At 41.5% G+C, this 14958-nt stretch overlaps 1 protein-coding gene and 1 long non-coding RNA gene across 5 annotated transcripts in view; both read left to right on the top strand.

Moving 5' to 3' along the window:
• LOC111962106 (uncharacterized) overlaps nucleotides 1-6137 on the top strand; it is a 41904-nt gene extending 35767 nt beyond the window's left edge. For all 4 annotated transcript variants that reach the window (XR_002877076.2, XR_002877077.2, XR_002877074.2 and 1 more), the window contains one exon: nucleotides 5248-6137. This is a non-coding gene — a long non-coding RNA (uncharacterized lncRNA). The remainder of the gene's footprint in view (nucleotides 1-5247) is intronic.
• Nucleotides 6138-7435: 1298 nt separating this feature from the next.
• Nucleotides 7436-14958, top strand: part of hsd17b12a (hydroxysteroid (17-beta) dehydrogenase 12a) — a 30882-nt gene continuing 23359 nt past the window's right edge. Inside the window, exon 1 of the mRNA XM_023984937.2 lies at nucleotides 7436-7746. Coding sequence (XP_023840705.1) covers nucleotides 7569-7746 — 178 coding nt within the window. The 5' untranslated portion in view covers nucleotides 7436-7568. The remainder of the gene's footprint in view (nucleotides 7747-14958) is intronic.

The following is a 14958-nucleotide window of genomic DNA, read 5'->3' as shown; positions in this document are numbered from 1 at the left end:
ATGAGTATACTTTAAAAAAATATATATACAGTACCAGTCAAACGTTTGGACACGACTACTCATTCAAGGGTTTCTTTATTGGACTATTTTGTACATTGTAGAATAATGGTGAAGACATCAAAACTATGAAAAAACACATATGGAATCATGTAGTAACCAAAAAAAGTGTTAAAACAAATCAAAAATATATGTTATATTTGAGATTCTTCAAAGTACCCACCCCTGATGACAGCTTTGCACACTCTTTGCATTCTCTCAACCAGATTCATGAGGTAGTCACCTGGAATGCATTTCAATTACAGGTGTCCTGTTAGAAGTGGAATTTCTTTTCCTTCTTAATGTGTTTGAGCCAATCAGTTGTGTTGTGACAAGGTAGGGGTGGTATACAGAAGATAGCCCTATTTGGTAAAAGACCAAGTCCATATTATGGCAAGAACAGCCCCAAATAAGCAAAGAGAAATGACAGTCATCATTACTTTAAGACATGAAGGTCAGTCATCCGGAAATTTCAAGAACTTTGATATAGTTTCTTCAAGTGGCAGTCGCAAAAACCATCAAGCCCTATGATGAAACTGGCTCTATGAGGACGGCCACAGGAAAGAAGTCCCGTAGTTACTCTGTTGCAGAGGGATAAGTTCATTAAGTTACCAGCCTCAGAAATTGCAGCCCAAATAAATGCTTCAAGAGCTCAAGTAACAGACACATCTTAACATCAACTGTTCAGAGGAGACTGTGTGAATCAGGCCTTCATGGTCGAATTTATGCAAAGAAACACTATACCAATAAGAAGAAGAGCTTGCTTGGGCCAAGAAACACGAGACATGGACATTAGACCGGTGGAAATCTGTCCTTTGGTCTGATGAGTCCAAATTTGAGAATTTTGGTTCAACCGCTGTGTCTTTGTGAGACCAGAGTAGGTGAACAGAGAATCTCCGCATGTGTAGTCCCACCATGAAGCATGGAGGAGGAGGAGTGCTTTCTGGTGACACTGTTGGTGATTTTTTTAGAATTCAAAGCACCTTAACCAGCATGGCTACCACAGCATTCTGAGCGATACGCCATCCATTTGGTTTGCGTTTTCAACAGGACAATAACCATCTCACCTCCAGGCGGTCTAAGGGCTATTTGACCAAGGAGAGTGATGGAGTGCTGCATCAGATGACCTGGCTCCACAATCACCCGACCTCAACCAATTGAGATGGTTTGGATGAGTTGGACCGCAGAGTGAAGGAAAAGCAGCCACAAGTGCTCAGCATATGTGGGAACTCCTTCAAGACTGTTGGAAAAGCTGGTTGAGAGAATGCCAAGAGTGTGCAAAGCTGTCATCAAGGCAAAGTGTGCTTCTTTGAAGAATCTAAAATCTAAAATATATTTAGATTTGTTTAACACTTTTTTGGGTATTGCATGATCCTATGTGTTATTTCATAGTTTTGACATTTCACTATTATTCTACAATGTGGGAAAATAGTAAAAATAAAGAAAAACCTTCAATGAGTAGGTGTGTTCATACTTTTGACTGGTACTGTATATTAGGCTGATTAATATATAGGCTATGTCCAGCACATATTAGGAAGTCAATTTTGATGCAGATGATTTATGATTAGATTACTAGAATACACACATGTCCTTTGAACTCCCAATAATATTCAGTGGGAGAGAAAAGAGTGTGTGTGTGAAGTATACAGTGTGTAAGAGGAGTCTGTGAAAGGAGTAGTGTGTGTTTGAAGAGAGTGTGTGTGACAGTATACAGTGTGTAAGAGGAGTCTGTGAAAGGAGTGTGTGTTTTGAAGAGATGTGTGTGTGAGAGTATACAGTGTGTAAGAGGAGTCTGTGAAAGGGAGTGTGTGTGGTTTGAAGACAGTGTGTGTGTGTGACAGTATACAGTGTGTAAGAGGAGTCTGTGAAAGGGAGTGTGTCTGTTTGAAGAGAGTGTGTGTGTTTGAAGAGTGTGTGTGTGACAGTATACAGTGTGTAAGAGGAGTCTGTGAAGGGAGTGGTGTGTTTGAAGAGAGTGTGTGTGTGAGAGTATACAGTGTGTTAAGAGGAGTCTGTGAAAGGGAGTGTGAGTGTTTTGAAGAGTGTGTTGTGTGAGAGTATTACAGTGTGTAAGAGGAGTCTGTGAAAGGGAGTGTGTGTGTTTGAAAGACAGTGTGTGTGTGTGACAGTATACAGTGTGTAAGAGGAGTCTGTGAAAGGGAGTGTGTCGTTTGAAGAGAGTGTGTGGGTGTGTTGAAGCAGTGTGTGTTGTGACAGTATACAGTGTGTAAGAGGAGTCTGTGAAAGGGAGTGTGTGTGTTTGAAGAGTGTGTGTGTGTGAGAGTTACAGCAGTGTTAAGAGGAGTCTGTGAAAGGGAGTGTGTGTGTTTGAAGAAGTGTGTGTGTGAGAGTATACAGTGTGTAAGAGGAGTCTGTGAAAGGGAGTGTGTGGTGTGTGAAGACAGTGTTGTGTGTGACAGTATACAGTGTGTAAGAGGAGTCTGTGAAAGGGAGGTGTGTGTTTGAAGAGTGTGTGTGTGTGTGAGAGTATACAGTGTGTAAGAGGAGTCTGTGAAAGGGAGTGTGTGTGTTTGAAAACGAGTGTGTGTGTGACAGTATACAGTAAGAGAGGACGTGGAGTAAGAGGAGTCTTGTGAAAGGGAGTGTGTGTGTGTTTGAAGAGTGTGATGTGTGTGTGTGAGAGTATACAGTGTGTAAGAGGAGTCTGTGAAAGGGAGTGTGTGTGTTTGAAAGACGGTGTGTGTGTGACAGTAGTTACAGGTGTAAGGGAGTCTGTGAAAGGAGTGTGTGTGTAAAAGGTGTGCATGATATCTTGCTAGAAAAAGATTGGAGAAATGTAAATCCATTTTAGCAGTTACAGTTAGACTTTTTTTTGCTAGCAAAATTCATGTAGCTATATGTCGACCTTTGTGTAGTGATTTGACCACACAAATATATCATTGTACTGTAATTTTTCAGACTGACTTTAATTATGTAGTAAAAGTAAAACAATAGAAAATTGCTGGTTAATTTGTTTGGGATTTTATAAAGTTAGAACTGAAATTATTGTGTGTGTGTGTGTGTGTGTGGTGTGTGTGTGTGTGTGTGTGTGTGTGTGTGTGTGTGTGTGTGTGTGTGTGTGTGTGTGTTGTGTGTGTGTGTGTGTGTGTGTGTGTGTGTGTGGGTTGTGTTGTGTGTGCTGTGAGAGAGAGAGAGAGAGAGAATTGGATTTGTGTTTCAAGAGTGTGTGTATGCAGTGTGTAAGAAGATTGTGTGAAAGGGTGGATGTGTGTGAAAGGATGTGCATATGTACATTGAATATCTTTATTGAAACGTTTTGAAGTACTCTCTCTTGGAAATGTAATGCATTTTAGCAGTATACAGCTATTTATTTTTGCTAGCAAAATCATGTAGCCTATATTGACGACCTTGTGTAGTGATGTGATTTGACCACGCAGATATTATCACCATAATGTGATTTTTAAGAGGATAAAAATACGTTAATTTCACATAAAATGTAATTTGTTCTGTGCTGTAAAAGTATGACAATAGTAAATTGCTTCCCACTTGGCACAGACGTCAATTCAACGTCTATTCCACGTTGGTTAAACTTCATTTCAATGAAATTACGTGCAAACGACGTTGATTCAACCAGTGTTTGCCCAGTAGATTGTTAGTTTAAGAAGTGTTCGTTAAAGTTAGAACTGAAATTATTGATACATACAGCAACCTACATGGTAAGAAGACTGTGCTTGGGATCTGTAGAGTATTGCTATTCTTCTCAGTTTGAATACGGTTTACTCGTTTGTGAAGGAGCAGACGGTTTTGATGTAGCCTATTTGAAAACCCTGCATGTGTAGTACTGTGACAGATATGCAGGCGTTTGCCAGGAAACCAGTATTTTGTTCATTACTCCTACGTAAAGGACGGTGTACAACTACCACGTTCATATTTTGTAGTTTCAAAAGTTGCGAAATATTAGAGCAATTCGGTAGCCTAAATATGGCAGTTTCATTGTGTGACCAGGTTAGAATTGATCCGATAATTTAGGTGCAGGTCTGTAAATGTTGAAGCACATGCAGCAKGTGGCAGCAGTGAAGAGCTCGAAAAATGCAGGCCCTGTGCATATTTGTGCATACCGGTCTTTGGAACCCCAAAAAGGTTACAGAAAAATTCATAACAACTGCATTGATATCGAGGAAACATTCGAAATCTGGGAACATGTGAGTGGCCGAGGTGGGGACTGTAGACGAGTGTCGCTGTCCAATGAACGGTGGTGCTGAAATGTAGCGCTCTTCGTATGACTGTCAGAAGCCATTTGAAACACATACACATCAAGGAAATTATTGATTGGCATATAACAAATGTCAAATGTGGACTTTTAGTGCAGAACAGAGATAAACATGCACATGTGATTTAAAAAAAAATGGGTGCAAAGTTATATGCACTGGACAAAAATGAGGGAAAGTATAGCAGCCTAGTTTTCATTGTCAGACACTTAGAGTCAGCAATCGTGTGGATGGGCTATGGGCACACTTGAATGTATCGATACTAGAGGAGTGGCTGTGTGTTTCAGGGGAAATGTATGCAACACCCAGGAGTTTCAGAATATTGTCAAGATGAGAGTCCATATATTTGCTATAATTCTGAATGAGTTTGTCCCATGCACAAGACTCTTTTGTTTATATTTCCCCTCAAAGGGGCTATCGCAATTTCAGTAACTGCCATATTTTGTATGTGTTATTGGGAACACTTTCTGTTGATGTATTATCGATGTATGTGTTTGCGTATAGGCATGTGTGAATACATACTTGTCTCTGATGTCAGARGTGATGATCCATTGAAAAATGACATGTGCCAACATGTTCTCCAAAAGAGAATGTGTTTTTTTGCATGGCATGATAGTATAYAATTGTACCAAAAGAAGCTGTCGGGTGTTTAGAGAAGCTACACAGTCGTGAAGAATATTTAGAGTTTGCTGCTGTTTTTATTTGATTTGTGTAGTGTCATATTTGAAATCATGGCAGATAATGACAGCTGTGAGTTATGTTGTGTTTTGGCTGGGTAAATATGTATACTTCTTTGCTGGAGAAGAGAGGCTGTCGAATATTTTCAGCATTGAGGTTGTCGCTGTTTTAACTCATTCAGAATATGCGTGTGTGAATGGGGTGATGAATTGTTGATTTCACTTCTATTTTTTAAATTTATTTTTAAAACCTCTATTTTTGSCTGCGGTGTCATTAAGTATTACTTTGAATAACTGTTTTTCAGATGTTCATGGTGGGATCTGAGAGCAATGTGAACAACTACAGGTGCACCTCGTGCAGATGGACGTAACGTATGAAATGTGCTGAATATATCCATGTATTTATATCCTAATTTGTACACATGGAATTGCTGTATTCATTTGATGCTTATAGAACGTCTCTTCATAAAATCTCAAATGCTGAAAGATCCTGTCAAAATACATGCTTGGTGTGTTTATTTGGCTCTTTYCTGACTTCCATTTATAGATGAATTCTGATGGACCTTTATAAGATAACACTATAGTTGGCCACGTTAAATGACATCCTATTCATACGCCTGGTCATCGAAGCAGGATGAAAAGAATAGGCTACGTCTTAATGAACTACCAATTTTGGATGAATAGCCTATCATGTTAAGAGATATGCATGTAAAAAGATATGTTTGGTGATATGTCAAATAGGCTACAAAAAGGGATTTCGTTGTAAACTGCTGAAAAGCCAGTTCACCCAATCCCATCGGCTCCACAAGTCACGTATACATTCGGGTATATTCACTTCWGTCAAAGAATGCAAATGACGGCATGACGATTTCTACAAGTCAATTGATTTTCCCAACAAGCACATTTTGATGAGTACACTACACCTGTCAGTTATACTCAGGCAGTTCTGGTTGGTCAATACTTTATGTTTAGTTACATGTCGGTGTAAGCATACAGCTAGTATGGCGATAGTGGGGGGTGGGGGGTCTTGAAGACAAAAGCAGCCTAGGCTACACTGTTGTGAGACTTTATGTCTGGATTACAAACTAATGCATTTAACATCAAAATGCCCAACTCTCCCGAGTCGTGACATCCCGCCAAGGAGACGCATATTCTCTCAACAATCCTGTTCGAGTTGTGTGGTTCACAAATGTACAGTGCGATTGAATAAAGTGTTAAGACATCCACTGACTGTCTCTGTGTTTATGTAAGGGGAAACACTTTTTTCCCGTTAATCACACATCCTCCCATCTCTTCCGTGTTTGGGAAATGTACRATGGCAAAGAATTTCTATGATATTGACAAGATAATCGAGTGACCGCTCTAACAATGGAGATACACGTCCTGAAAGATGGAAGGCAAGCTGGAGGCGAGATCATGTGGGACCATTCTATCCATTGAGAGGGCAGATATCGCGTGTGAACAACAGGTACTACTCCGATATAAAGGCTTTCCCCAAAGTTGCCGAAATGCCACGTGTGTCCACTCATATCAGTGCATTCGTAACAACCTGACCATTACYAAACTTCAAATTAGCAGATATATTTTTGGGGGACAAATTCGGTACTCTCTCATTGACCTCCATACTAACGTTCCTCACTTCGTGGTCTTATTTTCGTGTACAGATTTTGGATGGAGTAAACAATCTCGCTTCGTCTCGTCTTCTCTGACTAGGGTAGACGGGTCTCGCGAATCGTGAGAATAGAATGAAATGGCCTTATGGGGTTTGTAGTTTTTTGGGGGGACGGGTGCTCTTGTGCTCATAAAATGTAAGCGCATGTGTTTGTTCTGTTTTAGGGCGTATATAAGCTTTATCAGTGTAGTGTGTCCCATCACTTGTTGTAATTGTCAATATAATGGTACCAGGGTGCTTAAAATAGGTGAATGAGTCATGTTAAGTAGGGTGCAAGCTGATTTCATAATCGAATGACGTCTTTCCCAAAACTCTCCGGGAGGCGGGTGGATAGATTATTGTTCCACCAATCGGAGCATCCTTCCATTCATAAAGTGGTGTGGGCAGTTTTTTTTGGAACGCGTGGGTTTGGAGGGTTTCATAATCCTGACTAAACCTGAAAACCCTGTTTCAACAAGAACCAATGAAAGGTTCGGAAGAGAAATTGCCGTATTGTACGCCCAATCGCTCCTCACCTAGGACCACATTTGAGCCACCCTGCTTCATAAAGAACACTGGGCACGTTTGTTTTGCATGGCCCGGTGCCTCAGGGGAATGGAGACCAATGGAATGGTCTATAATGTACATACTCCGTCTACCCGGAACACCGGGACATGCAAAACGAATGCGCCCAATGCATGAATGGGAATGGAGTCTTGGGGATTGACATGTAAATTCACCAAAGGGTGGGCAGTTTCTATTGTTAGACAGCTGTTGTATCCAATCACGAGCAGAGGTGGGTTTTCAGGCAGGCTATAGAGTAGGTGGTGGGTGTGTGTTTAAATCAGGATAGACTAGTGTTGTGGGAGTGTGATGCTACAACCTCCTTATAAAGGGATTCGCACATTGTGGCTTGAAATTAGAGCACATTGCCTAAATTTGAGGTCTCCACAGAGTCACTGAAAAACAGCTGTCATGTATTCGTTGAACGTGGAGGACATGCTTCATGTGGCCGAGACGCCACTCTTCTGGGTCGGAGCATTCACCGTGGCCTCACTGTCTTTGTGGGTGCTCCACCGACTCCTCCAAGGTTTTCGAATTTGGGTCTGGGGAAATGGACAGTTGATCTCGCCGAAACTGGGCAAATGGGCAGGTGAGTTGGTCACATGGATTCCTTACGAAAAAAAAAAAACAAGTCACGAAGGCTGCTCAAGAAGCCTTGAGCTCGACAAGAAAATGTAAAAATMTGGATATTTACGCCAACTTTATTATACATCAAGAAAATACTGCATTCTCATCATATTTGACGTATCACCGACTTTAGGAACTTAAGTTGTGTATCAGGACTATCGCGTAAACGCACTAACAGGTTAACAAGATCACGCTTATTGGCTTTCCAGTGTGCAACAGCCGCACTTCAGCACCCATGACTGAAGTTCCAGACCCCAAACCAGCATTGTTGTTCGCTCTCCATTCGAAAGGATGAAGATGTCCAGTATAGATAAACCAAATTCCGCAGTTTGTGCACTCATTTAGAGAGGTAATGTGGGTGAGAATTCATCCAGCGGCACAGTGAACGACAGCCCATCCACATGATATATATGCCCAATTTAAGACGTGACCTATATTTGAATTTACCCCAAATATAGATTCCTCTCTTTAATGTTAACATTTCATGTTTTATTCAACAGTTTATAATATACCCCYGGCTATTTGTCATGCGTGTATTGTTGCCATGTGTTTTTTGTTTACGCAATTAATAGCCTACCTAAAATGTGTTATCAAATGGATTGTTRTTAAATTTTCGATATTCTTATCTGATTAGCTTGAAATTGATTTGAGTTTCTCATTCTAAGCATCCAACTGTATTTGGTTTAACTCGTATCCTGTGTTTTTCAAGTTAATTTTTTTGTTTAAACTAGGGGCTTCTGTCGCCGTCCTGGTCAAATAAGAGTATATTCGCTGTTAAGACATTTTAGGATCGTGTCTTTGCATAATGTGGAGACTAGTSTCGTTGAAATAGCCTTGGCCTAYCTTGACCCAGTTATCCAGTCTTCTCTTTCGAGAATACTACTGCGTCTGGAACAAAAGCGCGTTCTCGTCTTGCTGCGCAATTTGCGCCCCCCATACCATCCTTTACGTTCTCTTATCCAAAACGATGACAGTGTATTGTTTTTAAAGCTACACCTTTCTCTCTGCATCATYACGTACGTTTGTCTAAAGTTGTTTCTGGGTTTGGATGGCTTTGTTTATTTGGTTTAAAATGAATGTCATGTGCGTTGGATGAAGGAATCCAACATGTGTCGCATTGGTGGAATGCTTATTGAATGCGTAATGGCATAGTTTGATGTTCTCTTGGTTTATATGCTTCGGGGTACCAGTGGACATCGGCGCTCTAGCTATGTGATCGGTCATTGCCTTGTCATAGATTGCGACACATTTCCAAAATCATGTCATGGCGCTCACGTTGAATGGTCGCTTGAATGTAACCATTATATAACTCTTGCAGCCCATCTCCGAATTTATTGTTGCACATTCTGAGGTTTGGCATGCTGCTAGCCTACATCACTATATACTAATGAAAAGCTGTAATATTATCATTAATTTCTGACTGATAATTGGATTTATTTCATTTTTTGTGGGGGTGCTATTTTTTTGTTTAAAGTGCTACCTTGGTATTTATAGATAACATTTTTTTGTTGTGAAATATGCATGCCTCACCCTGAAACCAACAGTCATAAGAGTACCAGTCTGACTAGTCTCTTCTCAAATTAATTTCCAATGACAGTCCCTAGAGTATGCACAGCAGTTGGAGGTGACAATGCACCAGGGTATGGAGAAACTGGTTCCTGATCCTGAAGCACAGGTCTAGCAGCCAGGTTGCACCACACATGCATGCTCACTCACTCAAGTCACCTTACAGCCTTTTCTCTTATAGCCTGATCCCAAATCTGTTTGTGCTGTCTTGCCAACTCCTATGYTCATTGTTTAAACCACACAAACAGATCTGGGACCAGGCTACCTGTTCATGGATATCATACCAAATGTTTTTGTAGGCCTATTTGTCTGTTGGCATCTTCAACAGAGTATAAAGTTACCTTATTGCAATGTGTGTACCATAGGGCCTTWAAAAAAAWAAAAAGATGCCAAGTTTGCTGACTTGCATGTAGCTCAGGTTTCAACGCACAGTTCCCATTGCAATACCCATGGCCTGGCTATTAACACAAGTGACAGATCTCGCCTGACGAGTTCCACTTGCCCAAAGCCACTGTCAGAACAGTGCACGCACCCCTGTACTGGTAGCTGAGTAGGTAAAAGTAGCCCCAAACCACTGATGCAGTATCAGTTAAGTTTTCTCCCCCTATGGCTAAGGTTTGGAATAAAGGTTGGAAATCTGACCCTAGACCTGTCAASCGCAAGTTCTACCTCGAGGGCTGGTTTCTCGGACTTAAGTCCTGGACTAAAAAGCASTGRGCTTACATGCATACACGTTTGTAAATTATGTATTCATACTTAGGTCAATTATGTGGACACCCCTTCAAATTAGTGGATTTGCTTATTTCAGCCACACCCTTTTCTGACAGGTCTATAAAATCGAGCACACCGCCATGCAATCTCCATAGACAAACATTGGCAGTAGAATGGCCTTACTGAAGAGCTCAGTGACTTATAACATAGCACTGTCATAGGATGCCACCTTTCCAATAAGTCAGTTCGTCACATTTCTGCCCTGCTAGAGCTGCCCCGGTCAAACTGTAAGTGCTGTTATTGTGAAGTGGAAACGTCTAGGAGKAACAACGGCTCAGCTGCGAAGTGGTAGGCCACAAAAGTGCACAGAACGGGACCATCACATTTTGGATATGCCATGTCTTGCAATATGCAGACAGCTGGCTTAAAAGTACATTTACAAAAACACGATTTTCAATTGCACATTTTTGTTGTCCAGGACTAGGCTTAATCTGTTTCTGGGATACAGGCCCGAGAGTGTTACTAAAATGTCTCCAGTGAAGAAATTCATGAAAGGAGACGTTCTCAAATCTCCATTCTTTTTTAGTCCCCATTTTTCAACCTTCATGTGTCTTGCTGTAGCCTGCCAGTACATTGGCTAAATCTCTTGCGCACATACTTGATTTACGAGCTACGCAAGAATTTCACTGGKGTTCCTTTGGATGCTCCAGCGAGGCTGTTGTGTTCCCTGAGTGGAGGGGACCCCTGGTGGTAGGTTTGGAGTCATACACCCTGCCTGACTCAAGGAGGCATCCCCTCTTGTTCTCCTGCCTTATCCATCGTCTGTAGAAGACTAAAGCTTTTGCTTAACTATAGCATCTTATGTSGTATGCAGTGTCCTCCAATAGTTATGAAATTCAAGTGATCTACGTAAAACATTTATATCCAAAAATGTGACGTTTTTGTTTGGGGAAAAATGAATAGTTGAGGCTGTTTTAGAAATGACCAGCATATTCTGTAGGTTGAATATACTTTTCATAGAGCTCAGCGATCCCTATTTTTTTTTATGTGAGACATGTAAGAAGTTATTTCTAGACTCGACCGGTCTGTCTTGTAGAAATTCTCCTTCTCCCCACCTCTTCATTAGCTCAGAGCAGCACCTCTTACATAAGGATACCAGTGTGCTGCAGCTGATATACATTGCATGTGTGAGGAGGAGGGGGGGGCAGTACAGAAGCTTCTAATTCCTTTTTAGAGGAACCAAGGAGTAAGATTTTAGGGTTGGTGTTTTTGCCTCTGTAAATCTAACCGAATGGATGACGCTACGGTGTAGGAGACTTTGAAAGGTTATTCTTAGGATGTAGCTCATGAAAAGGTAATTGAATTCAACATTAGGGAGACTAGGTTCTCTGCGGTGTAGTTCATCCATTGACGTTGATGGGCAGAGACTTCCACAGGGCATTTGACGTGCACCTTGTCACACAACCTCTAACTCTTCTTATCCCGTTTTCTCCCCCTCCTTGACAACATTAGTTTATTCAGAGATTGGAACTGTTACATATTATAAGGGATGGTGTGTAGCCATTCAGGAGTTAGTGTAGGCGTGACATGGAAGACTGGTCAGTTCTTACGAAATGTAAAGGACCCTTTTTTATTTGGTTGACTGTCATGGCAACAGCCTAAGGATGTGGGGAAATTCATCTTTTGATGAAGGGAAAGTTGTTTAAAAGTGACATGCAAAAGGTTTTCAGTTGGTGTACTTGTCATGAATAGGTGCTCTTTCATTCYTTGTAAGGAACATGCACATCCTGTCAAAAGTTTGGACACCTACTCATTCAATGGTTTTWKTTTTCTAAATTGTAGAATAATAGTGAAGACATCAGCTATGAAATAACACATGGAATCATGTAGTAACCAAAAAAGTGTTAAACAAATCAAAATATATTTGAGATTCTTCAATGTAGCCACCCTTTGCCTTGACAGCTTTACACACTCTTGGCATTCTCTCAACCAGCTTCACCTGGAATGCTTTTCCAACAGTCTGGAAGGAGTTCCCACATATGCTGAGCACTTGTTGGCTGCTTTTCCTTTACYCTGCAGCCCAACTCATCCCAAACCATCTCAATTGGGTTGAGGTCGGGTGATTGTGGAGGCCAGGTCATCTYATGCAGCACTCCATCACTCTCCTTGGTCAAATAGCCCTTAGACAGCCTGGAGGTGAGATGGGTTATTGTCCTATAGTCCCACTAGGTGTAAACCAGATGGGATGGTGTATCGCTGCAGAATGCTGTGGTAGCCATGCTGGTTAAGTGTGCCTTGAATTCTAAATAAATCACAGACCCTGTCACCAGCAAAGCACCATCACACCTCCATGCTTCARGGTGGGAACCACACATGCGGAGATCATCTGTTCACCTACCCTACGTCTCACAAAGCCATGGCGGTTGGAACCAAAAATCTCAAATTTAGACTAATCAGACCAAAGGACTTATTTCCACCAGTCTAATGTCCATTGCTTGTGTTTCTTGGCCCAAGCAAGTCTCCTTCTTGGTGTCTTTTTAGTAGTGGGTTCTTTAGTAGTGAATTCGACCATAAATTTGACCCATTTGGGGGTGGCAGATAGCCTAGTGGTTAYTGTTGGACTAGTAACCAAAAGGTTGCAAGATCGAATCCCCGAGCTGACAAGGTAAAAATCTGTCGTTCTGCCCCTGAACAATGTTCCTAGGCCATCATTGAAAATAAGAATTTGTTCTTAACTGACTTGCCTAGTTAAYAAAATAAATGAAGGCCTGACTTATGCCTCTGAACAGTTTGTCTGTTACTTGAACTATGTAAAGCATTTATTTGGGCTGCAGTTTCTGAGGCTGATAACTCTAATGAACTTATCCTCCTGCAGCAGAGGTAACTGTGTATTCCTTTCCTGTGGCGGTCCTCATGAGAGCCAGTTTCATCAAAGCGCTTGATTGTTTTTGCGACTGCACTTGAAGAAACGTTCAAAGTTCTTGAAATTTTCCGGATTGACTAACCTTAATGTCTTGAAGTAATGATGGACTGTCGTTTCTCTTTGCATATTTGAGCTGTTCTTGCCATAATATGGACTTGGTCTTTTATCAAATAGGGCTATCTTCTGTATACCACCCCTACCTTGTCACAACACAACTGATTGGCTCAAATGCATTAAGAAGGAAKYAATTCAAGGGTGCAAAGCTGTCATCAAGGCAAAGGGTGGCTACTTTTGAAGAATATAAAAAATAATTTTATTTGTCTTACACTTTTTCCATATGTTTCGATGTACTCACTATTCTACAATGTAAAGAATTAAAAACCCTTATTGAGTAGGGGTCCACTTTTGGCTGGTACTGTATGTGAATGAAATGTGCTGGTCACTGAGGAAGGGTCAGCAACTCCATCTATGCTRGTGAATGTGCTTCCCCCTAGTGTTGTAAATGGGGGGGGGGATTTGAAAAAGTGAGGGTGGATGGTTGGAGACAGAGCAGCGTTGCGTTTCATGTGACGAACACGCTCTGTGACATGTGCTGCAGCCGGGGCTGCTGGGTAGAGAAAGCTGTAGCTCTTAATTTCAAGCCCCCCGTCACTCCTTCTCTAGCCAGCCTATCTCCATCTCTCTTGTTCTATCCCTCTTCCTATCAATTTCTCATTTCTTTCCCTCTGTTTGCCCTCTGCGAGCCCCCCCCCTTCTCGCTCCACTGTCACGACTCGTGTTTCTTTGTTAGAAAAGGAAGTTCCATCTATCTTTTTTTTAATATTTTTATTTTTTTAAATAGCCCATGTTTGCACTTAGTCTCAAAAAAAAGAAATGCAATCAAAGAAATACTGCTATTCCAGTCCACTTGTTCAGATTAGTCGGTACGTGTATGAATGAGACTGGTTTAAACCTGCTCTTTTCAAATACATTTTTGTTAATGTCTGTTTTTACGTCAGGTAGCCAAGTGGTTKGAGCGTTGGACTAGTAACTGGAAGGTTGCAAGATCGAATCCCCGAGCTGACAAGGTTCAGGGGCYGAACGACAGGTTTTTAAAAGGCAGTTYGCCCACTGTTCCTAGGCCGTCATTGAAAATAAGAATTTGTTCTTAACTGACTTGCCTAGTTAAYTAAGGGTAAAATAAATTCCACTTTTTTTTTTAGTAATGGATGGTGTTAGTGCTCAGGCGCATGAGGTACATTTCCACCAAGTTAGGAGAGGCCACCTTAGCAGTATAGTTGTAATGGGGTGAATTGAATACTATTCACTGCATAGAACTGCACAAGGTTCTTGTTGGTTTTGGTAGCCCAACATGCCCAGAACCAGAGTCCATCAGTGCYTTTGGCGGCAAGTCCGTGCATGCACAACACAATGTGGTGACACCTGTGATTGTATTGCATCATAAATCAACTTKCTTAAGGCCTATTCTCTGTTTCAGTTGAGTTCTTGGGTTTTGGAATAGGTACATCCCTAGGCAATAACTCTGAACCCTAACCCAATTCTCCTCTTGCAGACTTCCTATGATGTCTTGGTTTCTGAGAACCTTGTGGCGAAGATTTGCACAACGTTGACGGTGAAAGATTAAAGACCTGCATTGACATTGTGTGAAGCTCTACAGTCGAGAGTTTGGGTTATTGATTACCTCCTTGGCAAAACCACTTKACTGCAGAGCTTTGCACACTGTCGACGAGGCGTGTGTCTCCACTATGTTTGATAACCAAGACCTTATTGGAAGAGTATGTAAGATGGGCATTGGGTTAGGATTCAACTGAAGCAATGGTTYWGTCCCAAATGGCACCCTATACCCTATGTAGTGCAGTACATGGGCTCTGTTCTCTCGGACTCTGTCTGGGCATCATAACGCTGTCCTACTGGGTTTTCCTGCTGTCTCCTGTTGAGGCGTCTGAAATCTCTAGTGCGCTTTGTTACCCCTCT

This window comes from Salvelinus sp. IW2-2015, linkage group LG4q.1:29, assembly GCF_002910315.2.
Source record: "Salvelinus sp. IW2-2015 linkage group LG4q.1:29, ASM291031v2, whole genome shotgun sequence".
Lineage (NCBI taxonomy): Eukaryota > Metazoa > Chordata > Actinopteri > Salmoniformes > Salmonidae > Salvelinus > Salvelinus sp. IW2-2015.
Note: the sequence above shows the minus strand (reverse complement) of the source record. Positions and strands in the feature narration are given on the sequence as shown.